Source organism: Cetorhinus maximus, chromosome 11, assembly GCF_964194155.1.
Source record: "Cetorhinus maximus chromosome 11, sCetMax3.hap1.1, whole genome shotgun sequence".
Taxonomy (NCBI): Eukaryota; Metazoa; Chordata; class Chondrichthyes; order Lamniformes; family Cetorhinidae; genus Cetorhinus; species Cetorhinus maximus.
In genome coordinates, this window is record NC_135889.1 from 90,954,417 (window position 1) to 90,978,372 (window position 23,956).

At 40.6% G+C, this 23,956-nt stretch overlaps 1 protein-coding gene across 3 annotated transcripts in view; it reads left to right on the forward strand.

Annotated features, from left to right (window-relative positions):
- mgat5 (alpha-1,6-mannosylglycoprotein 6-beta-N-acetylglucosaminyltransferase) overlaps positions 1-23,956 on the forward strand; it is a 106,145-nt gene that overhangs the window by 37,638 nt on the left and 44,551 nt on the right. For all 3 annotated transcript variants that reach the window (XM_078552408.1, XM_078552407.1, XM_078552409.1), the window contains exons 8-11: positions 347-516; positions 2,546-2,680; positions 7,781-7,914; positions 13,205-13,338. In XM_078552408.1, coding sequence (XP_078408534.1) covers positions 347-516; positions 2,546-2,680; positions 7,781-7,914; positions 13,205-13,338 — 573 coding nt within the window. The remainder of the gene's footprint in view (positions 1-346; positions 517-2,545; positions 2,681-7,780; positions 7,915-13,204; positions 13,339-23,956) is intronic.

The following is a 23,956-nucleotide window of genomic DNA, read 5'->3' on the forward strand; positions in this document are numbered from 1 at the left end:
GTGTTTTTATGCACTTTTTATCATAAGAATTTAAAATGTAAAATTTAATGTTCACATTTCTAATGCAAGCATCCAACTAAACACACATGGTCAAACAACACCTTGCAACTTGCTAAAGTGGCTTGCAAACGATCAATAGCCACTGGACTCAAATAACTTGGGCTATGGATAAAATAGAACAAGTGCATTATAATCTGGATGAAGCAAATACTCAAAGATTTGTGTGTGTATGTGTGTGTGTCTATTTCTGTGCCTAATTCTGAGTGAAAATGCTAGTTATATAGTAATTTTTCAAGAACAATATAGTAAATTTCTACAGTAATTTGTATGTAACTTTATCTCTTAGATTCTTATCCATCTCGGCCTTTTGACAAAGGAATCGGGATTTAAGATTGCAGAGAACGCTTTCAGCGGTGGCCCTCTTGGTGAATTAGTACAGTGGAGTGATTTGATTACAACTCTCTACCTGCTGGGCCATGACATTAGGATTTCAGCCTCACTGGCTGAATTAAAAGAGTAAGAATCTAAAATTTCATCAATGGTGCATAAATGCCAAAAGTGCTAAACTCTTATGCTAATATATATTTTATGTTGAATCGATTTGTAAGGATAGTAATATTTCTAGTGGTAATTCTATATAGCAGATATGTTATTCAGCTCTAACCTGCAAGTGAAAAAAAAGCTGATATTGCTGTAGCTGAAACCGCATGATACAAAAGCTCTTGGATTTTAATTTGTTTATGCAGACTTGCTATCCATTAGAGACAACAATCACACACCAGCATTGAAAGTGAAACAATTTGTAAATATTGTAAAATCCCTTCCATACTCCTATCAACCTTGCTTATATAATACAAAACTATAAAAACAGAAAATGTTGGAAATACTCGGCAGGTCAGACAGCATTTGTGAAGAGAGAAACAGTTAACTGAAACATTAATTCTGTTTCTCAATCCCTAAATGCTGCCTGACCTGCTGAGTACTTGTAGCATTTTCTGTTTTTAATTTCACATTTCCATCATCCCCACAGTATTTTGCTTTTATAATTTGTATAATAATAAGCATACTTTCCCTCTCCTGTCTTATGTTAACATCAACTTTTGATGTGTTGTGACTTCAAAACACCTCAATATATATTGTACAGATATTATGCTATCATTTCATTTTTGAAAATGATAGTTTAGACAATGTTTGAATTCATAAATATTTTTGAGATGATATGATTTCAATGTTATGTACAAATCTCAGTAGTTCTGACCCCATTATATACTTGCACTTTCCTTCCTAGCTTAGATTACAACCTGATTAAATTATGTATTAGTGGGAAACGTTTTTGTGTCTGACTATACTTGTCACATTTTAAGCTTTCTAAATTTTTTTTCTAATTGACTACTGGTTTATATTTTAATTAATGGGATTCTAGGATTTTTACAAGTGAGATCACATGTCATTAGTATTTTTTTTCCTTCAGGGTATTTGGGTGTTGCTGGCTCAGCCAGCATTTAAGGGCAATTAGGGATGGGCATTGAGATGATGATGGTGAGTCACCTTTTAACTGCTACAAGCCATGTGGTGCAGAAACACCCACAGTGCTGTTGGGAAGGAAGTTCCAAGATTTTGACCCATTGACAGTGAAGGAATGGCAATTATTTCCAAGTCAGGATAGTGTGTGACTTGGAGGGGAGCTTGCCCTTGTTCTTCTAGGTGGTAGAGGTTTGGAAGGTGCTGTCGAAGGAGCCTTGGTGAGTTGTCGCAGTGCATCTTGTAAATGGTACACATTGCTGCTACTGTGCATTGGTGATGGAGGAAATGAATGTTTAAGGTGGTAGATAGGCTGCCAGTCAAGCTGCCTATTTTGTCCTAGATAGTGTCCAGCTTCTTGTGTTGTTCTATAGAATGAATGTTGCGAAGTTTAACATTATGCAGTTTTTCAGTTGTTAGAATTACCAGACTCAAACACTGCCAAAGAAATCCTGCAGAACCATGGTGACTATAAACAGGTTATTTTTTTAAATGTGTATAAATTGTGTCTTGTGCTTAAAGATTACTGACAAACAAAATCTTTTTTCACAATTGAGAGTAACAATCTTTTTTAAATTGGTTCTTATGCCCCTAACAGACATTGTCAGAATTTTAAACCTTGCAGAACTAAGCAAAACACCACAAGCGTATGGGATTAGGAACATCTTAAACAAAAAGAGACTCGAGCAGAAACCTGCAGCAGCCTGAAGTAGAATGGGCAACAGTGTCCTTTAGCAGAGGCACAGTAGAATAGAAGGCTGGCAAATGTTGCACTCTTCACTTAAAATAGCAGTTTTGCATTGTTGTTCCTGTTTCTGTTCTGATCTGGTGAGGAACTGGTTACCTTGATTAATAGGAAATTAGTGACTTTTTCAACGTTTTTGATCTTGTGAATGCTTTAGCGGAGAACTTGCATTTCGTTACATTATCCTTAAATGCATGTTGGTTACTTCGAATTTTCTGGTTTTAAAAATTTGTTTTTGTGTTTTGCATTTTCAAACACATGATATGTATTTTCTTATAGGATAATGAAGAAAGTGATGGGTAACAGATCGGGTTGCCCTACTCGTGGTGATAAGATAGTAGAACTAATCTATATTGATATTGTTGGATTGACACAATTTAAGAAAACACTCGGTCCATCTTGGGTTCATTATCAGTAAGTGTTGCTCTTTGCATTGCTTCCCTGCTGTTCAGTTTATTTCAGTGATATTTATATACTGTATCCCTGGGATGCTCAGATGGTCCATGAAATACCCCACAAAATTGTTTTTCTTTGTTCCATGATTTGTTATTCAGTTCCATTCCTGAATCTGACCTGTTGCTTTTCTTTGGTATCCAACTTTGCTGCACGCTGCTGATGAATTCTGGGTTTAACTGCTGGAATGTGGAGGGGAGTTAGGCCTGTAAGCAAACTGTTAGGAATGACAAGTGGTAATTGGGAAAGAAGATGACTTTGCCAGTTGAGATTTTAAGGGAGGGGAGAGAAGAGTTAACTGGTTGGGAGGGGCGAATGTGTGCCACTGAAGGGGCAGAGAGAATGAAGAGACTTCTGAGAGCTTGGTGTGTGTGAAATGTCAAATGTTGCTTGGTTTGACACTTGAAATTCTGCAATGTAATGTCTGGAATAGTTTATGGCAGTGTTTCTAATATTGCATGGTCTAATTCAACATACTTGAACTTGTAAGCCAGGGACACAGCAATTTTGGTTAGGGGACCCCTGCTCTGCTCAAGCTATTTCACGGTTCTGTTGGCAATATCTAAACTTTTGTACATGCTAGGTGAATTTCCGCAGGGGCACTTCTGCTTCTCCACTGTAACTTGGGGAAAATGCAGAAGCTATGAAGAAATGTCATAAACATTGTTCACTGGAGCTTCTGAAATTCAGGTGGATGAGTGGGAGAATACCTACAGAAATTGCCCCTAAATATCTGAGGTCAAAATGTCATCACAAGTTAACATTCCAGTCCTCTTCCTTATTAAAGTTTCCTTCTGAAAATATTTTTCTTTGGGTAAGGATTAGAATAACACCTTTTCCTCTAACTTTGTAAGAGCACAAGCTGGAAACTAGTTGTGCCTGCACCTGAGTAAATGAATTTCTGGGTAGTCAATAGCAAATTATTGTTAATTAATCCTAAGCATCATGCATTTAGGGTATATTAGAATATTTGCAAGAAGTTTTCTGGTACATCAGTTTTTTTTTATAGCTGACGAGGACATGCCATACTCGGTAACAAACCAGAATTAAGTAATTAATTAATCTGACGGTCAGGGAGCATTCTTTTATTTTCTATACAACAAGATCACAAAATAGTTAGGCTGAGAAAGGCCACTTGATCTATCTGGATTCATCAGCTCAGAGAAATTGTCTTTCCCTTCATGATTGCAGCATTTTTGCCTCAACTACTCTATCTTGAAGTTTATTCCATATGTTGCTTAGTCTGAAGAATTTCCTTATCTGCCTTGATGTTTCCACCTTGAGTTTGAACCTATGTTTCCTTATTCTGCTCCTGCAATTCAATTAATATTATTGGTTACCTGTATACTTCTGGCAGTCTCTAAATGATCATTTTTCAGATGCCTCCATAATTCCAATCCCTGATACTAGGTGTCAACTTTGTGGGTCTTCTCTCTGCTACCTTTAGTTGCTAAATATTCCTTAGTGACTAAAATTGGATGCTGTATTCAAAATGGCCTGATCAGAGCACTCTAAAGTTTGAGCACTTCCTCATATTCTACTTTTTAGCCATGTAGTTCAACATCATATTGGCTTCATTAATTTGCTTCTCCACAGTTGCTGGTCATGTTTAACATTGAGTCTCCTAAGACTCCTGCCTTTCTTTCAGTTTCTTATTTAACTATTGCAACCATTCATGAGCATACCTGTACTGACCCTTGTACTTTTGTTTGCATTAAATCTCATCTTTTTATTCTGCTCACCTACATATCTTGTTCAACCATTCTATAATTTCTGATCTGCATCTTCCAATTCCACTGTGCCTCCTAGTTTATCATTTGCAAATTTGAGTTGTAATCTAGGTCGCACAAGAAATTGTCACACTATTTAAGAAGGAAAAGTACTCGCCTTCCCCTGTTGGAGGCTGGACACCAACGTAGCAGGATAGTGTGATATTTGTAGAGTAGGCTGTCGCAGAAATGTCTGTACAAAATGCGTGATTTGAGTAGGCAAGGCAAACAAGGGCAGCTTTTGTTTGCATCTCCCCTGCCCACACACACCCTCAACACATGAGCACTTGGCATCAGTACAGTTCTCCATCTAGTGGCTTTGACTCAAAATGACAATTAGATTCCAGCCTCATTTTTGTAGGATTAAATCCATTATGCCCTATTCTCTATGACCAGAAAAAGATAAGTTCTAAAATTAGGATCCGTTTGTTTAAACTAAGTTTTTTAAAATCCGCATACTGCAAACGTTTCCTTGTTTGACTGTCTTTTCTCCATACTGATGGACAGCAGAAACATAGGCTGGAATTTTATGCCTCTAAAACAGATGCCAATGAATGTGGTAGGGGGAGAGGGCTGTAAAATTGTGTGGGGCTGCCCTCCAATGCCACCACATCATTTTATCATTGATGGATGGGAGCCTGTGTGGGAATGCCGCTCATGTTTTTGAAATAAGCAATTTAAAGCCAATTAACATTGTTGCTGAGCCAATACACCATGATTTTATGAATCCCTCCAGAATTAACCATGAGCGCATGGAGGACACGTGGGAGTCGGAGCCTCAGTAGGTTTTTAAAGGGTAGCAACAAAAGCTGGCGTAATTGTTAGATTTGGTAGCTATAGAGTCAGGCATTTTTCCTTCATAGGTCCAGCATGGGCACAGTTTTATTTTGGAGGACAGATAGTTGGGAAGCCATTGATCTAGGGTCATGTTCCCCTTGATGGCATCTTGGCCCTGGCAGGGGTGTCATTTGAGAGGAGGATGAGAATAGGTGAGCAGCACTGCAGCAGCTACTGGCAGGGATGGCTTATTCAGAGTAGCAATGCCCAAGTGCTATTGGCATCGTTCTTTCGTGAGAAGGGCCATCCAGTGAAGAGGAGAACCTGAGAGGGAGAGAGTTGCAACCACACAAATCAAGACAGCAGCAACCCCATGGCCACCTGCATGGGTGGCCTCATGAAGGGAAAGCGGCACACAGCTGCAGAGGCGAGTGTGAGCAAGCATTGAGATGCAGGTGCCCTTTGGCCAGACAAAGAATGCGCTACTTGCAGATGTCAGAGAGGCAGTGCCACCGAAGACTGCACCTTTCCTGAGAGGCCATGACTGATCTTTGGGCCATGCTGACAAGTTCTGGCTGCACTGGTAGTCACCTGATGCCAGTAGCCATCTAGGTCACCATGGTTGTAAATATCTGTGCCATTGGTTAATTCGTAACATTCGTGCCATATAAATACCAGGCAATGACCGTTTTCAATAAAACAGAATCTAACCACTTCCTCTTGACATTCAATGGCATTACCATTGCTGAATCCTGCAGGTGTGTACATGGTACCCTGGGAGCAGCTACAACACATACATTAAATCCTCCCTTTAAGCTCCCCATTTTAAGTCATTTCAACTTAATGTGTTTTTAATGGAGTCAATATTCATGTTTAGCATCGTGGATTCGCATTAACAACATTACACGCCATGGAATGCATAGGGTTACACGACCCAATTGCCATTTTGTAGTACCCTCTCCTGCTCCCTGACCCTTCCACTAGCAGACCCCTCCCGATAGTCGCCAAAATTCCCACTTTCCACTCATCTTCCTGGCTGATTCACCACTGGCCGCTTCTCCAGCTTGCAGCTTACCTCCACACCCCTGCAACTCAAAGCTGATCTCATTCCACAGGTTGCTTCTTGCCTCTTGTCACTCATCTTCTGAGCCCTCGCTCACTGCGAGGTTTCAGGTGAGCGAAGCAGCCATTGGGAGGGTTGATGGTGACCAGGAGGGTTGGAAGAGATGTTAGTTGCCCCAATAGAGCAGACATGATGCCTATTCGGCTTGCATGCTAGCTGCTGCCTCAGTGGCCAGATGCATGGATTGGTTGACAGAGCTGCAGTGTTCCTTTCCAAGGGGGTGCTGTAGCCTAAATCCTTTGCCATTGGTGTAGTGGACTTCCCCTCCCTGGCATCAACACCCTCCCACTGATGCTAAAGAACCAGAGTTCTAGTACTCACCCTTGTGGAATGGACAAGGTCATTGATGAGCAATCAGGTTCTCTGGATGACCCCACAGTTGCTGTCCTCTTCTGCAATCTACATACAGGCTTGCTTGATTAGGTGGGAGGTCTCCTCCTATCCCTGGGGAAAGAGAACTCCTGCCTTGCCTTAGTAACCTGGAGGAGGACATGAAGGGAATCATCACTGAACCATCGAGCCACCCTGGATCTTCCTTTTGTCATGCCAACACATGCGTCTTTCCCCTGGATTTCTAAGGAGGCTGCTGGAGAGAAGACTGTTTAGAGGTTGCTTGCAGGCGTGAGTGCTGTAGTAAAGGAAATTTGATAAATATTTTAAGTGGAAGCATTTGCAGAGCTATAGGAATAGAACAGGGGAGTGGCATAACTGAATAACCCTTTCAAAGAGTCAGGTGGTCACAATGGGCAGAATGGCCTTTTCTGTGCTTATCATTCTAATATTCTTTAAATGTGAAATCTGATTAGATGTGGAGAGTGAAAAGTATTTAGTTTGCCTTGACCAAATGGCAAATCTGTCAAATGTATTGGTTTTTTAAAAAAGTATTGTTTTCACTTCCATGCGACAGATGCAAAATAGTGAAAAATAATTGCTATTTTGACACCAATGTACAGCAATATTCTGTGTTTCCTTTAATTGAAAGGAACAAAAACACTAATGCTAGTAGTATTTCAGTTAATATAATATAAAGTGAAGCAGAAAATATTGGAAGGCATCATTTGTGGTGTGAAGTGGTTGACGTTTCAGATTCCACCTTTCATTATCATTAAACTATTCATTAAACTGTTCACATTTGTGACCTTTTTGGCCTGATAGGAAGTTGCCAGAGATAAAAGCATACAAACGAGTACAACTTTTGCTTCTTAACCAGAAGTTACTTGAGGTGGCTAACAGCATAAAATCACATTTAGCACATAAATACGTTAATGCATAATTTTAAAAGGAATGAGAATGTATCTTCCGTGAATAGAATAGAATTTTGGCATAGTTATTTCTGGCTTATCGTTGGTTATAACTCACTTCTCTGTTGTCTGCCTCCTTCACCTTTTCCAGGTGTATGCTTAGAGTGCTGGATTCATTTGGTACAGAACCAGAATTTAATAGTGCTCAGTATGCTCAGTCTAAGGGTCACAAGACACCATGGGGTAAATGGAACCTCAACCCACAGCAATTCTACACAATGTTTCGTAAGTAACTATTTCAGTTGATTCTCCTTTTTTTTACATGAAATTATGAAGATAGAGAAACATTCAATATTAGACTATCAGGCAGGCACTAACAGATCAAATTTTAAAGTCAATTTAGGGATTAAAATGGAGATTAAAAATTGGTGGAGGGAGCTGTCTTTAACATGTCAATCAGTTGCACGTAGCACAGTTATTTTGCTTGTTACCTTAGGCATAGCAATTAGCCTAAGTCAGAGCACTGATTGCAAAATTCTGAAACTGCTGAGAAACATAACATTCAAAATAAGCAAGTAGGAAGATCAGTGAATAACCTGGTGCAGAATAGAGATTTATTCTAGTTCTGACATCCACCTCACCCACCCCCAAACCCCCACCACCAAACTTCAAAATGAGTAAAAGTAGTTTTCCCATCTTGGAAAGCACCCCTGTTGATGCTTTAAATTCTTGGTGTAACAGGTAATCAAAGAAGTGTTTTATGTAGGTTCTTGTAAAGAATACCTATATTTTAAATCCAGGATCATTCCTGCTGCCTTTCCGATCATTCAGCTAGTTTTCTTAGCTCACTGTTTTTAACTGCCCACAGATTCCAAACTCTGAGTTGAAACTTAGCTTTAAAAAATGGGTGTGTTTTGGTCTGGCGGTGGGGGGTGGTTAACATCTCAAACCTGTTCCCTGACTCAAAACCGCCTCTAACCCACCCATTTCTAGCTTTAACTGAGGCTGGGAGGTGGACAGATAACTAACCTGATCCAAGGAGCTAGGTTGGAGCTTTAAGTATGATAATGAGGCTGAGAGCCTTATTGTCATTCTATTTTTCATGTTCAATTGTTGGCCAGGCTCGCATAACCAGGCACTTCCTCAAGTGAAGGAATTGGTGGATTGAAGAACTAAGCCTGTGAAGCCTCTGCAATCGGAGGCCACGCAAAGATTTGCCCTCGGAGTCCTCCCCACCACGAAGTTCCTCCAGCAGAAGGCCATGATCTCTCTCCTTCTCCACCCCTCCTCCCCCAACTAGCATTAGCAGCCCACTTGATCAACCACAAGTTGATCTCTGGGCAGGGTACAAACCGAACAATGATGTCAGTGACGTACTATGGAGTTATATCTTAATCTCATATTGCAGGCTCCCCCCATTTTGACCCACTCCCTGTATGTCACGTTAGTAAACATTCTCCTCAGTGTATTACCTTACCCAATCCATGAATTTGTACCAAAATTGTCAAATTACCTTATTAATAATGTAAATGAATGGTGTACCATATTAGAGAAAATATTGTTTTTCTGTAGTTGGTTTCTTCAGAAAATACCAAAATAAAGGACAGGAAAAATCAAGCTGATCCAATGAGTGTGTTCCATATTCACACATATTTGCCCTACCCACCTTTTGCTAGAGGAAGGAGAAAACGGTAGACCAATTTAAGACATAACTCTTGAAATATTTCTCCCAACTCCTGGAGGTGGTCATACATTCCAGGAAATTGTTATGACTTCAATCATCTTGACTACTCTAACTGGCTACCCCTTAATGTTCTGAAGTGAAGAGAATGCAAACCTAATCTATGCAACCTCTCCTCAGTTTAATCCTTTGAACTCTGATATCATTCTGATAAACCTGCCACTCCAAGGCAAATGTATCCTTCCAAAGACTTTTTTTTAAATTATTCATTCTTGGGATGAGTGTCACAAGCAAGGCCAGCATTTATTGCCAGGCCTTAATTGCCCTTGAGGTGGTGAGTTGCTGCCTTGAACTGCTGCAGTCCATGTATTGTAGGTACAACCACAGTGCTTTTGCTTGTAATGGTTTAATACACCATTTTAGAGGACCGTTAAGAGTCAACCACATTGCTATAGATCTGGAATCACATGTAGGCCAGACCAGGTATGGATGATAAACTTTATCTTTTGCAGAGCAATAGTAAATCAAATAGGTTTTTATGACAGTCCAGTAGTTTCATGATCATTATTAATGAAATTAGCATTTTATTCCGATTTATTACTGAATTGAATTTAAATTTCCCTAATGCAATGTTAGGATTTGAACTCATGCCTCTGGACCATTAGTCCAGGCCTCTGGATTATTAGTCCAGGCCTCTGGATTATTAGTCCAGCAATATTAGCACTATGCTATTGTCCCTCATGTAGTGCCCAGAACTAAAAGTACTCTAAATGGGATTTAACCAGATCTTTATGTAACTAACATAACTTTCACCCATTTACATTAAGACCAACATTTGATTAGCCTTTTCAAATGTTTTATCTGCCTGATGTAATGTGTATATTTTTATATTTCTGTGTTTATGTATATATTCTGTGTAGGTAAGGGTAAGGCTGTGTCTTTGTGTCCAGGGTTAGTCAAAGGTGAGGTTGTTGGAGTCAAATTGCCCATAGAAAGTAAGGGATGAAAGACTAAAGATGTTATCTTGCATTTTGTAGAATGAGTAGATCTGAAATTAGTATTTGGAGATAAGTTCTGAAATTGATTTGTAGCTGTTGCATTTCAAAGAAGTCTGAGGTATCAAAGTAAATTTGCAGTTTCAGGAGATCTGTGAGTAAACAGGAGCAGGCGTTAGAAAATTTTACTGACCCAAAAGTCATGGTGAAGTAGGAACATGAAAGGTTTTAATATTTGGGAAACGGAGTTTTCAAAGAGATATTTGAAGACCATGGAGGACTAAGATGAAAGGGGTGCAAAGGGTATTTATGACAACAGGGCTTCAGCTGTAGTGAGTTGCTGTAGGGGAGCTCCCGCTGAAAGCTACCACCTGCGTGTTTGGAATGTGCTGGAAAAGCTGTGAAAGCCACTTAATTGAAGAACAGAGCTCTGAAGAAGAGTCATACAGACTTGAAACATTAACTCTGTTTCTCTCTCCACAGATGCTGCCAGACCTGCTGAGTTTTTCAGCATTTTGTTTTTATTTCATTATTTTATGCTTCGGGGGAAGGAAAAGACATGCTATAGTTATGTAGTTTGAGAGGTAGTATTGAGAAAGGATGGGCTGGATTCTCCCAGCCCTGCGGAGCCAAGTTGCCAGCATTAAATCAGAGTGCTCAAGTCTCCCCAAGCAGAAGTCTTACCATTGTAACCACTTCATGAAGATTAATGTCTTCCCGAATGTAGCTCTTGCTGTGTTAGCAGCAACTGTCCTGTACTGTAGATGCTGCCGTGACACTGCTGCCATTCCTACTACTGTCCCCTCAGCAGCCAGCAGCACCCCCCCACAGATTGTGCTGAACTGACCTCTTGACACTGGAATCCAACTGCCATCCCTAATTGGACAGACTCCCAGAAATGACTTCTTAATTGGCTGGCCCAGAAGATCGCATCTAATGTCCCACCTTCCAGGTTTCCGACCCAGAATTGAGGCATGATGCCAGGATTGCAATCCACCTGGGAATATTCAGCCTAATATACATGTGAACTAGAAGCTGAAAGAAAAGGATAAAGGATCTGGTAACTTTGTTTGAAGGGTATAGTTGGAAATAACTTCTGGAGCTAAGAAGATTGGAGTGGAAATTAGAATACACGTGCTGGAACCTGCATTGAAAAATATATATACTTTTCCCATTTGCTTTTTAGTAGTTGCTTCTAAGACAGTGCTTCTATTTGAAATACTCTTCAAATCTTAACTGAAGGCATGTATTTTGTTCACTCCATCATGGATAAAGTAAGCATTATCAATAATGCAAATAAACCCTATTGGAATTACTGCAGAAGCAGTAATATTGTGTGGAATGTATGATGCAGTTCCTAACTAGTAGATACACCTTTTATTGAATTATAGGTTAAATGTTTTAACTCTTAACAATTCAATGTTAAAACTTTAGATCAGTTTGCTTACATTTGCTTGATGTCACGCTATTTAAAAATATAATTAATTGTGCAAATACATTGATGTTTTCTTGATATGGTGTTCTATGAAAATATGCATGTTTGTTTAATTTAATGCCAGTGACACTGGGAATAACAACCGTTTCTTGATATCACATGGAGTGAATCGAATTGACTGAAAATGGGCATCTGTGATGCTGGAAATCTCCAAGTAAGCCGAGATGGATCATCCACTAGGCACTTCTGGCTGAAGTTGATTGCAAACGCTTTACCCTTGTCTTTTGAACTGATGTTCTGCACTCTCCCATCATTGAGGGGATGGAGGATGTAGTCGATGTGAAGCCAGGACATGCTCTCTGTTAGGTTCTTACTCCTACCAATGTTGTCATGGACAGACTCATTTATGTTGAATAGGTTAGTGAGGGCAGATAGCATAGGTTATTTCCTTGTGTTAGTTCTCTTGCAACCTGCTGCAAGCCTGGTCTGACAGCTATGTTGCTCAGGCCCACTTAGTCAGCAGTACTACCAAATCACCCCCTATTCTTCCTAATATCACTGCTCTGGCAAGTTTATATTTCTTGGTATTCTTTAGCCACTTTTCCTATCCAGTAAATTTCCACCACTTCAAGCTTAACTAGCAGATTTTTGTGTTGAATTTTCTAGAAGGGTTTTTGGTAGTCCATGCACACCAACCTTGAATTTGGGGGGCTGTGTTCTCAAGAAAAAATGTCAATTAGGTTGATCATGCACTGGATTCTTGTTGATTGCTATCGACATATACAGGTTGGTAATCTTTGAATTAAATGGGAATGAGAGCATTTTAAGTTAAATGTTTAACAGCTTTTAAAGCTAGTTTTCAAAGTATGTAACATTTGGTATAGTTGTGTTTCTCATGGTTAAAATGGTATTGCAGAGTTGAAGGATATGGAATATTTTGAAGGTTTTTATAGTATATTTTAATATGTTTATAGCACAAGCATGTAGACTTTAAAATAGATTAATGTTTTTGCGGATCTGCAGAGAAGAATTGAAAGAGATTTGAATGCAGTGACCTGAGTTGAGTTGAATGTATAGGCTGCTTTAGGGAGGTGGCTTATTTGCAGTTGTTGTAATTACAGAGCTCCTGCTTAAGGACTGCTAATTGCTGTTGTGATTTTAATGGCATTTTGTATTACTTGGATTAACAATAACATCTTTATTGCATAATATTTATATTACATTATGTTTAAATATGTATCATCTGAATTTCACTAAAGGGTATGTTATTCGTATTGTAAGAGAAATCTTTTTATTGGAATTAGTATGTCCAAGAATGCATCAGGGTTAAATGTCCAAGAATGCGTCAGGGTTAAATATTGATTACTAGCTTGAAATAACCCCTGATAGATTCTTCTAAACTGTGATAACTATTTCAGATCAAATTATAGAATCTGTGATGTTTTAAATTGTCTGTCTTTGCAGCTCACACACCTGACAACAGCTTTCTAGGATTTGTGGTTGAACAACATCTCAATGCCAGTGATATTAGTCACCTTGATGATATTAAAAGACAGAATCAGTCTCTTGTATATGGCAAGGTGGATCATTTTTGGAAGGTAAATATATACAGCAATTATTCTACACTAAGAACTGTTACCCAAGTTACATTTATTTGACTGGGAATTTATATTGGCCAGGATAGAAACAAATTTTGTTGAGCCCTTGCACCTGCCTGCTTTCTATTGTTACTCTACTAGTATGTTGAAACACTAGGTGGGCTGGGGAATTATCAATTACCAGCTTCCGATTTCTCTCACGAAAAGAAGGCAACTGCAAAGAAAAACCTGCACTCGTTTGTGCATCTGAATCAATTTTCAGACAGAGCTTTAAATGGGCAACCAATGCTTCTGCACAAAACAAATGGGAGGCTGTTTAAATATTCAAATTCACTTTTTTGCACCTGCTGTCAGACTCTGAATCAGCAGAGCATTCACAGTCCATGCTAGTCCTACTTTCTCCACGCATTTGAATAGCCACTCCTCCTTCCCTTTCAGAAGCGGACTGGAATTTCAAATTGAGAGTGGGATATTTCAGTTGAATAAAGCCTTGGTCAGACCACACAAGGAGTACTGTATTTAGTTTTGTGTACCACATCTTAGGAAAGGTAAATTCGCATTGTAAGGGGTGCAGTGCAGATTGATCAGAATGATAGCAAGGTTCAAGAGTTAAATTCTGGAATAACTTGATTTGTATACCCTTAAGTTTAGGATATTGCGTGGCGATCTAATCAAGGTATGTAAAAACGTAAAAGGATTTGATGGGACAAAGATTGCATGCATAGCTTTTTAAAAATATCCCTTCATTATGAAACCCCAACCTCATTTTAAACTATTAGCCTTTAGCCTTCACTGCTCCAGGGTAAATAGTTTCAGCATGTTAAGCCTTTCTTCGCTCCAAAGGAAGTGATTGAAGTGAATAGTATAGATGCATTTAAGGGGAAGCTGGACAAGCATTTGAGGGGGAAAGGAGTATTTGGTTATGGTGGTAGATTTAGATGAGAGATGTTGAGAAGGCTCGAGTGGAGCATAAACACTGGCATGCACTGGTTGAGTCAAATGGCCTCTCTCTGTGCCGGACATCTCTCTCTTGCTCGTGTGTGCTTGTTTTCATGGCTAACTTTGAGTTGATCATAGTCTTTTACATTTTTTGAAATGCACTTTCAGCCATTCCAATCCTTCGTCTTATTTCTTGGTCGCACTTTCCATCCTATATAATATGTTATTCAACAGTAGTTTCCCATCTTGCATCATTCTGGGTGAATCTGTGCTAAACACTCTATCATTTTTATCTGTTTTATATTAGCACGTCTAAAACTGCTGGCAGAACTCCAACTGTGATTTAACCATTACTTTGCATAATTTATTTCTTTCTTCTTGTCTTCTATACCTTGATCTTCTAAAACACAAAATTGTGGTGCTTTATGGCTGCATGCATTCAAACTTCCAATGAATTTTGTATCTCAGTTCCTGCGTATGTTTATCCATGTCCTTTAGTGTTTTTTCTTTAAGTATGTAATCCAATTTCTTTGTATATCCTCCCAACATGTACTGTCTCTCACTTCTCCATATTAAAATGCATCTTGTACTTGTCTTCCCACTCTGCTAGCCTGACTGATTCCAAGAGTACTAACTTCTGGGGTGCATCATTTTCATCATTCCTCTAATCCAAGCAACGCACATTTGCTCTAAAGCTTGTTTCCTGTTTGTCAACCAGCAGTCTGTGCTGTTACATTTCTTGTGTTTTTTTAATTTTTGTAACAAGCCTCTTGTGAGATGCCTTATTGGCTGAAAATACATACACACTGGATCTACACAGTAAGTAAGATTTGTTGACAATAAATACATACCATATTAAATGTATAGATATAACTGACTCACTTCTGAGAGTAGGACACAGAGCTGGATTCAAAAGCAAATTCAGGACTAATAGCAGGTGGTTAACACAATGAGCAATCAATGTACGTGTCACAGACGGAATTTATGGCCAGAATTTTATGTTGAACGTGTGGGCGCGCGCCCAAACTGGAATCACGTGAAATCATGTGAAAAGATGGCAGGAGCGCGTCCTGACGTCGTCATTGCTCATGCATAGCATTGTGGTCAGTGGATGCATGCGGGATTTGGAAACATGCCCACGGGCAATTAAGCCCATTAAGGAGCCAATTGTCAGCGATTTCACGTGGCCAGTCAGCTTTTACGTTTGGCAGGCAGGCTAATCGGCCAGGCGGCCTTCATGTTTTCGCTACAAACTCCATCCAGGACGGGATAAAATGCCTGGGGTTAAACAAAGTAAAAGAAGAGGTTTGAGGGATGAGGTGTTATGTAGTCTGCTGTCAGGTGCTTGAATTTGCAGTATTGACACAGTTTGTAGCAGTTTATCGACCTTATTTCATTTCTACGGTACTGCAGCTCCCTGAGGCAGCTCTACAGCTACCAGCCTTCAGGGAGCACCTGCCTGCAGCCTCACTTTTCTCGGCACCTCTCTTCCCGCACCTCCAGGCAACACTTGAGTCTTTCTCAGCATGCGTTTCCTGCTGACTGCCAGTTAAGTGGCCAGCCAGCATGAAATCGCTGTTGGGGGCGGATTGCGGCCAGAAGTGCATATCCCGTCCGCTTCCAGGCCACCAATCGCACGTGCCTGACGAGTGCAAGATTCAGGCCTGTGTGTTCCTTTTTGCTGCCCATGATCAATGCGCTTGTAAACAAGAGCTAGTGTTTTCTTACCCATTGTGTCCCAATTAAATAATTCAAGCAAGCCCTTTGAGAGTTTAAACATAAAGTTATCACACACTTACCCTGCATTTAGCACAACGTTTCACTCATTTGTCTCGCACACAAAGATTAGAGACAGGTGAAGGTAAGATACTGTAACTGCATATAATTGTCTGTCTCATTTGTGGCAGGCCTGTAGTTTCTTAAATGCAGTTGATGTTTTAAAGTTAAAGTGAAGGCCTTGTAAAGCAAAGAGATTCTCATTAGGCTGTGAGGTATCTTGTTGAATTTCTAGGAAGTTGGTTCTCAGGTGAACTTTACCTAGAGCAGGTTGGGGAGTCCTTCTCTCAAGTGGAGTCTCCAACATTTAAGTTGTTAATTACCATGGCTGCTTGCTGACTAGTTCGGTGGCTTTTGGTGGAACTCTGTCTGCAAGCAGCTTGCTGTTTTTAAAAGCAGACAACAAAATGGCTCCCTCATCATGTGACTTCCACAGATGGTGTGTATGTTGATTCCAATCATCTTGTGTAGTCATTTGGCACCTTGAGATTAACCTAGCCTAGTTTGGACAACATATGCAATGGAAGGTTGATAGGATCCATTTAAATCCGTCTTGCGTACATTGAGTTTCAATGTTCCATTTGTCCAGGGTGAAAGTGTCAAGTCGGCTGGCGTTCTATAATCCTGTTTGCTTGATCCATCCTTAAGCAAAGGGATGTATGAATTCTCTGGATGGCTATGAATGTCCATTTTAATTAGGTATTTGCTTGAGACTCAAAAATGCCAAAGGCCAAATGATTTTCAACAGCTATTTTAATAGTCTGTGTGCATCCAGCTTTTAAAAGTATTGACTGAAAGTTCATAATATACTGGGACATGACACGTGGATAGAGTAATTGAGGCAAAAAATGATATAACCATTTAAGAAATAATTAGATGCTGCAGAGGAAGGAGTCTTTGGATGGATGAACTAAGACCAAATGGCCACCATCATCCATACTGATCATGTGATTAAGAAATTTCTAACAAGTATACTTCATAAATTTGAAACGTTAGTATGCTTTTGCATCAAATTTTGAGTTCACTAGCATAGAAATAGGAGCTCTTAGTTTTGCTTAAATTGCCTCTTTTTAAAAAATTTGTGGTCGTTACCAGCTGGATGTTTAAGTACTAAATCTATTTTGGGAGCTATTGAAATTTTTTTGCATGAGAATTGTTGGTTTCTTAGATATTTTGAGGAAATTGTTACACCAATCCTTTTACTTTTCTTAAACCATTTGCTGACACATATCTAACAAACCATCGATAAATTCTTTGGAAGTGAAGATCTGAAGGGTGTACAATCTTTTTCGGAACCAATTTGATTTGATTATTGATTAATCTTATTATGGCAAAGACTCAGCCTTGGGCTGATTTTATACACTCACCATTTTGAAGTAATATTCTTTTTTGAGATTCCAGCATTCTGCCACAGGTTTTGATAGCAAATCTGAAAGTAAAGTTGCGGTCAGCAAGCCATGAAGCACATCCTAGCCAAAAGAGAAATCATGTTGTGATCTTCCCTCTATCCTGACTTCTGGATTACTGGATAAATTCCATCAAGGTGGACTATTAAATTGCATTGCAAAAATTGCAGCTGTTAAGTCCAAACTTTTGTTCTTTCATGGGTTGTGGGTGTTACTGGCAAGGCCAGCATTTGTCTCCCTAATTTCCCTTAAGAAGGTATTTGTGAGCCACCTTCTTGAACTGCTGCTATCCATGTGGTGCAGGAACTCGTACGCTGCTGTTAAGAAAGGATTTTGATCCGGGGGCAGTGAAGGAATTACTATATTGTTCCAAGTCAGGATGGCTTGTGTGCAATCATCAACGAATATTCCCACTTCTGACTTAAGAAAGGCCAGTGGTGAAGCAGCTGATGTCCAGGGCATCACTACAGGAGTTCCTCAGGGCAGTGTCCTCGGCCCAACCATCTTCAGGTGCTTCATCAATGACCTTGCGTCATAAAGTCAGAAATGGGGACGTTTTGCACAATGTTCACCATTTGCGACTCCTCAGATACTGAAGCAGTCCATGCCCAAATGCAGCAAGACCGGGACAATATCCAGGCTTGGGCTGACAAGTGGCAAAAAACGTTCACACCGCATAAGTGCCAGGCAGTGACCATCTCCAAAAAAGACAGAATCCAACCATCACCCCTTGACGTTCAATGGCATTACCTTCACTGAATCTCCAACTATCAACATCCTGGGGGTTAAAAGCAGGTCAGGGGGTTAAAAGCAGGTCAGAGGCTAGGAATTCTGCGGTGAGTAACTCACCTCCTCACTCCCCAAACCCTGTCCACCATCTACAAGGCATAAAATAGGAGGGTAATGGGATACTCTCCACTTGCCTGGATGAGTGCTGCGCCAACAACACACAAGAAGCTTGACACCATCCAGGCCAAAGCAAACTGTTTAATTGGCACTCCGTCCACCAACAATGCACAGTTGCAGAGTGTGTACCATCTTCAAGATGCACTGCAGGAACACACCAAGGTTCCTTGGACAGCACCTTACAAGCCCATGACCACTATCATCTAGGAGGTCAAGGGCAGCAGACACATGGGAACACCATGTGCAAGTCCCCTCTAAGTCACTCACCATCCTGACTTGGAAATAAATCGCTGTTCCTTCACTGTTGCTGGGTCAAAATCCTGGAACTCTCTTCCCACCCGCACTGGGTGTACCTACACCACATGGTCAGCAGTGGTTCAAGAAGGCAGCTCACCACCACCTTCTCAAGGGCTGTTAGGGTTGGGCAATAAATGCTGGCCGAGCCAGTGATGCCCACATGCCACAAATGAATAACCAAAAAAAGCAGAAGATGGAACTCCTGTGATGTCCTGGAACTGAGATGATTGACCTCCAACAACCACAACCATCTACCTTTGCATTGAGTATGACTCCAGCCAGCAGAGTTTCCCCCACCCTTATTCCCATTGACTCCAGTTTTACAAGGGCTCCTCGATACCACACTCGGTCAAATGCTGCCTTGATGTCAAGGGAAGTCACTCTCACTTCACTTCTGCAGTTCAGCTCTTTTTGTCCATGTTTGAACTAAGGCTGTAAATGGTCAGGAGCTGAGTGATCCTGTGGAACCCAAACTGAGCATCAGTGAGCAGGTTATTTCTAAGCAAGTGCTGATGGGGCGGTAATTGGCTGAGTTGGATTTGTCCACATTCCCGGTTAGATGCCAGTATTGTAGCCGCACTGGAACAAATTGGCTAGGGGCATGACAAGTTCTGGAGCACAAGTCTTTAGTACTATTCCCGGAATGTTGTCAGGGCCCATAGCCTTTGCAGTATCCAGTGCTTTCAGCTATTCCTTGATATCACGTGGAGTGAAAAGAATTGGCTGAAGACTGGCATCTGTGATGCTGGGGACCTCCCGGAGGCCAAGATGGATCAACCACTTGGCACTTCTGGCTGAAGATTGTAGCTAATGCTTCAGCCTTATCTTTTGCACTGATGTTCTGGACTCCCCCATCATTGAAGGTTCCTCCAGTGAGTTGTTTAATTGACCACCGCTATTCACGACTGGATGTGGCAAACCTGCAGAACTTAGATCTGATCCGTTGGTTGTGGAATCGCTTAGCTCTGTCTATGGCTTGCTGCTTATGCTGTTTAGCATGCAAGTAGTCCTGTGCTGTAGCCTCACCAGGTTGACACATTTTTAGGTATGCCTGGTGCTTTTCCTGGCATAACCTGCAATCTTCATTGAACCAGGGTTGATCACCTGGCTTGGTAATGGTAGAGTGGAGGATATGCTGGGCCATGAGGTTACAGATTGTGGCTGAGTACAATCTTGCTGCTGCTGATGGCCTACTGTACCTCATGGATGCCCAGTCTTGAGTTGCTAGATCTGTTCAAAATCTATCCCACTTACCTGGGTGGTAGTGCCACACAACAAGATGGAGGGTTACTCAATGTGAAGATAGGACTTTGTCTCCATAAGGACTGTGAGGTGGTCACTCTTACCAATGCTGTCGTGGACAGATGCATCTGCAGCAGGCAGATTGGCAAGAATGAGGTCAAGTATGTTCTTCTCTCATGGTCCCCTCACCACCTGCCGCAGACCCAGTCTAGCATCTAAGTCCTTTAGGGATCGGTCAGTAGTGATGCTACCGAGCCACTCTTGGTGCTGGACATTGAAGTCCCCCACCCAGAGTACGTTCTGTGGCCCTGTCACCCTTGGTGCTTCCTCTGACATGAAGGTGAGTACCGATTCATCAGCTGAGGGGGTGGTACGTGGTAATCAGCAGGAGATTTCCTTGCTCATATTTGACCTGATGCCATGAAACTTCACGGGGTCCAGAGTCTAGGTTAAGGACTCCCAGAGCAACTCTCCGACTGTCCTGCCAGTGGGACAGGAAGTACTAGGGATGGTGATGGTGGTGTCTGTGACATTAATTGTAAGATATGATTCTGTGAGTATGACTATCCGGCTGTTGCTTAACTAGCCTGTGGAATAGCTCTCTCAATTTTGGCACAAGCCCCCAGATGTTAGTAAGGAGGACTTTGCAGGGTTGACGGGGCTGAGTTTCCTGTTACCATTTCCAGTGCCTAAGTCAATGCCGAGTGGTCCATCTGATTTTGTTCCTTATAGACTTTGTTGTGATTGGATGCAACGGAGTGGCTTGCTAGTCCGTTTTGGAGGGCATTTAAGAATTAACTACAGTGCTGTGTGTCTGGAGTCACATGTAGGCTAGACCAGGTAAGGACGGCAGATTTCCTTCCCTAAAGGACATTAGTGAACCAGATGGGGATTTTACAACAATCGATAATGGTTTCATGGTCATCATTAGACTTTTAATTCCAAATTTTTTTTGAATTCAAATTCCACCATCCACCATCTGCTATGGTGGGATTCAAACCTGGGTCCCCAGATCATTACCCTGGGTCTCTGGATTATTAGTGCAGTGACAGTGCCACTGCGCCTCCCTGCTATGGTGAGTTATCTCTTGTATATCTTGTATGTAGTACTTACTGCAGGCACTGTGCGTTGGTGAAGGAAATGAATGCTCAAGTTAGTGGATGGGGTGCCGATCAAGCGGGCTCCTTTGTCCTGCCCTTTCTCCTTTGTCCAAACTGCAAATCTGCGAAGCCTGTATCCTCACTACTCTGCAATAGTGAGACCTGGACAATGCAATTAGACAGGAGAAAAGGCTGAATAGTTCCCATCTTTGCTACCTCAGACATAACCTCAGCATCACTTGGCAGGACAAAATCACCAGCTCTCAGATCCTGCAGCTTGTTAATTCCATAAGCATACATTTATTACTAAGCCAACAACATTTGTGCTAGCTTGGCCACATTCATTGCTTGGATGACAGCCATGTATCCAAAGACCCTTCTGTACGGTAAATGGCTACTGGGTCACGACCTGCTGGCTGTCTGTACCTCTGCTACAAGGGCACCAGAAAAGAGAGATGAAGATGGCAGGCATTGATACAGACAACAGGAAGACAGTCTCCGATAGCTGCGACCTCCAGAGGCTAACTGTCTGGAGGGTATTGGGAGAAGTGATGCAAAACAGAAAGCTCAACTGGCCAAGAGAGCCCAAAGAAAGCAGGCCATCAAATCCTGCACTTTCCCAGTCCACTGTCATCTGCAGTAAATGTGATAGCTATTCATGCCAAAGTGGGGCTGCTGGGCTACACCAGACAATGTTTTACAAAGTTGACTACCAAGCTGCAAACCATCATATTACAACAGAAGGCTACCAGAGACTATTAAATCCAGTTCTTTGTTTCCATATTAAAGTTTCTCACATAGTTCTAGTTAATTACAGTCTTGCTTGACAGCATTAGTTCACCTTTTTTTGAGAGAGTAATACCACTTTTAAGTGTTGTATTATCCCATTGGCATTTCTCCAGCCATTACTACGATTGTGTGTGTCAGTAGCTATATCACCCTAAAGATCATCACAGCTGACCCCAATTCTGTCTTTGCCTGCTTTCCTTGAATGTGTTTTTCAGCAGGACTCCTGGGATAGCGATCAAACAGAAGTCTGACCTGTTTTATTTTTCCTCTCCCCAAGCTAGGTGCATGAGGATAACCATAGCACCTCAAATATTTCCCAACTGATATTAACTAACTAAACACAAATCAGGGAATGAACCTGGGATTCTGGTCTCTGAGTCAGTATCACACTAAATAATGTTTTTACTCTCTGAACCTATGGGAGAACTACATTTAGTGTTTAGGAATGCCATTGATTTTAATAAATCCTCCCAAAATTATCCTCTTTGGTTATATATTTAGACTTTCTCCTTGAATATAAAGATTTAAATTCCTAAACTTGTCTGGATGGCGCACAGTGGGATGGTACCCTACAGCATTCTCTCCACCATAACTTCCAACCTGACCCCTAATTATTTGAGGGGCAAACTCATACCCACAGAGCAGTCTACCTCTGACCTGGGATTTGAGCACTGGTGCAGCATTTTTTAAAAAATGAATTTGAAGATACCTTTTTTTTTGCACTAAACTGCACTCAGGTCATACTTCAAAAGTATTTAATTGGCTGTGAAGAATTTCAGAATACTGAGCTCAAGAAAGGCAATAAGGCAAGACTTTTTACACTAGCATATCCACCCATTTCTCCTTGCCTACAATTTTAGTTCCTGTAGCCAAATCATAAACTCATTGACTTTTCTTTCAGACAAAAGTAAACATCCACTAATTGTATGATTGTATAGCCTACACCTCCATTTCCTCACTGCATCTTATCTGATTGCCTAAAAAGCTGTACTAACCATTCCTGAAAACCTTTTCTTGCGCAACGTCCCTGGTCCCTGTTCTTTAACCACGTATTTTAATGCATTTCTATTAAATTCCCTTCTCTAACAACATTAAAAATCAATGTTTGTATCCTTTTCTGCACATAGCTAATTTCAAAGACCAACACACATTTAAAATTGTTACTTAACTCACTTTTTTGGTTATCTTTGTCTCTTTAGTTACCTTTCTTTACTATAGTCCAATCTTTGCCACTCGTGTTGTTGTTGGTGTTGTTTTCTTGGCTAACACTTTCCTATTGTGCTCTTCAACTTGTACACTGACCCAGCGAGTCCAATACCAGCCATGTATTATCCATAATCAACACACCCCATTCTGTGAAGAAGTGTACCCTACTCCCATTTTGCTGTCTCTTCCTTCAGTTTATTCATTTGAATTTATGACTGTAGTCCTGAAAGCTTTATTTGACTCCAAGCATAATCATGTGCACACACAACATACATTCTTTTCCTTGTTTAGCTATTACCTTGATATAAATTTAGCCCTAATTTCTCTATCTTGGAGCAACTAGAACATCTTCTCCAAAACTTAAAGTAATAGTCAACAGAATTTTTTTTATTTCCGAATGAATGTTGTTAACCTAAATATGAAGGAAAACCAGTGTGTATTTTGAAAAAGTGTAAGTATGTCATCTCAAATCTTAAGGGCAAATTTTTAAAAGATGTGCAGCAATGTTCAGTCAGAAGTTTCATTTCACTTGAGTGTAAGCTTTGGAATTAGGATAAACAGATTTAAAAATAAATTATGGATTTTACTTTTGCCGAGTAAATTTGATCACCTGCTGTTGTATTGACAAATCACCAGCTTTTTATATACTGCTATTAATCTGTACAAATTTTAGTTATCTGACAGCTTGGAGCCGTTCAGGTCAGTTAATTTGACAATTGATACATCAGAATTTTAGATGAGTGAATAAAGATTCAGGCAATGTGCTCTAGATATTGTCTTTGTAGTTAAGACCAGATCTAGTTTTTTTCTAAAATAAAATTTTAACAGTCATAATGAGTAACCAATAGAGCAATAATTCAATCTACTTTTATTTGGAAGAGAAATAAAGGAAAAGAGAAGGAGGAAGAAGAACAAGAACCTCTCCCCAACCTCCCAAAAAATAAAATCTACAATAAT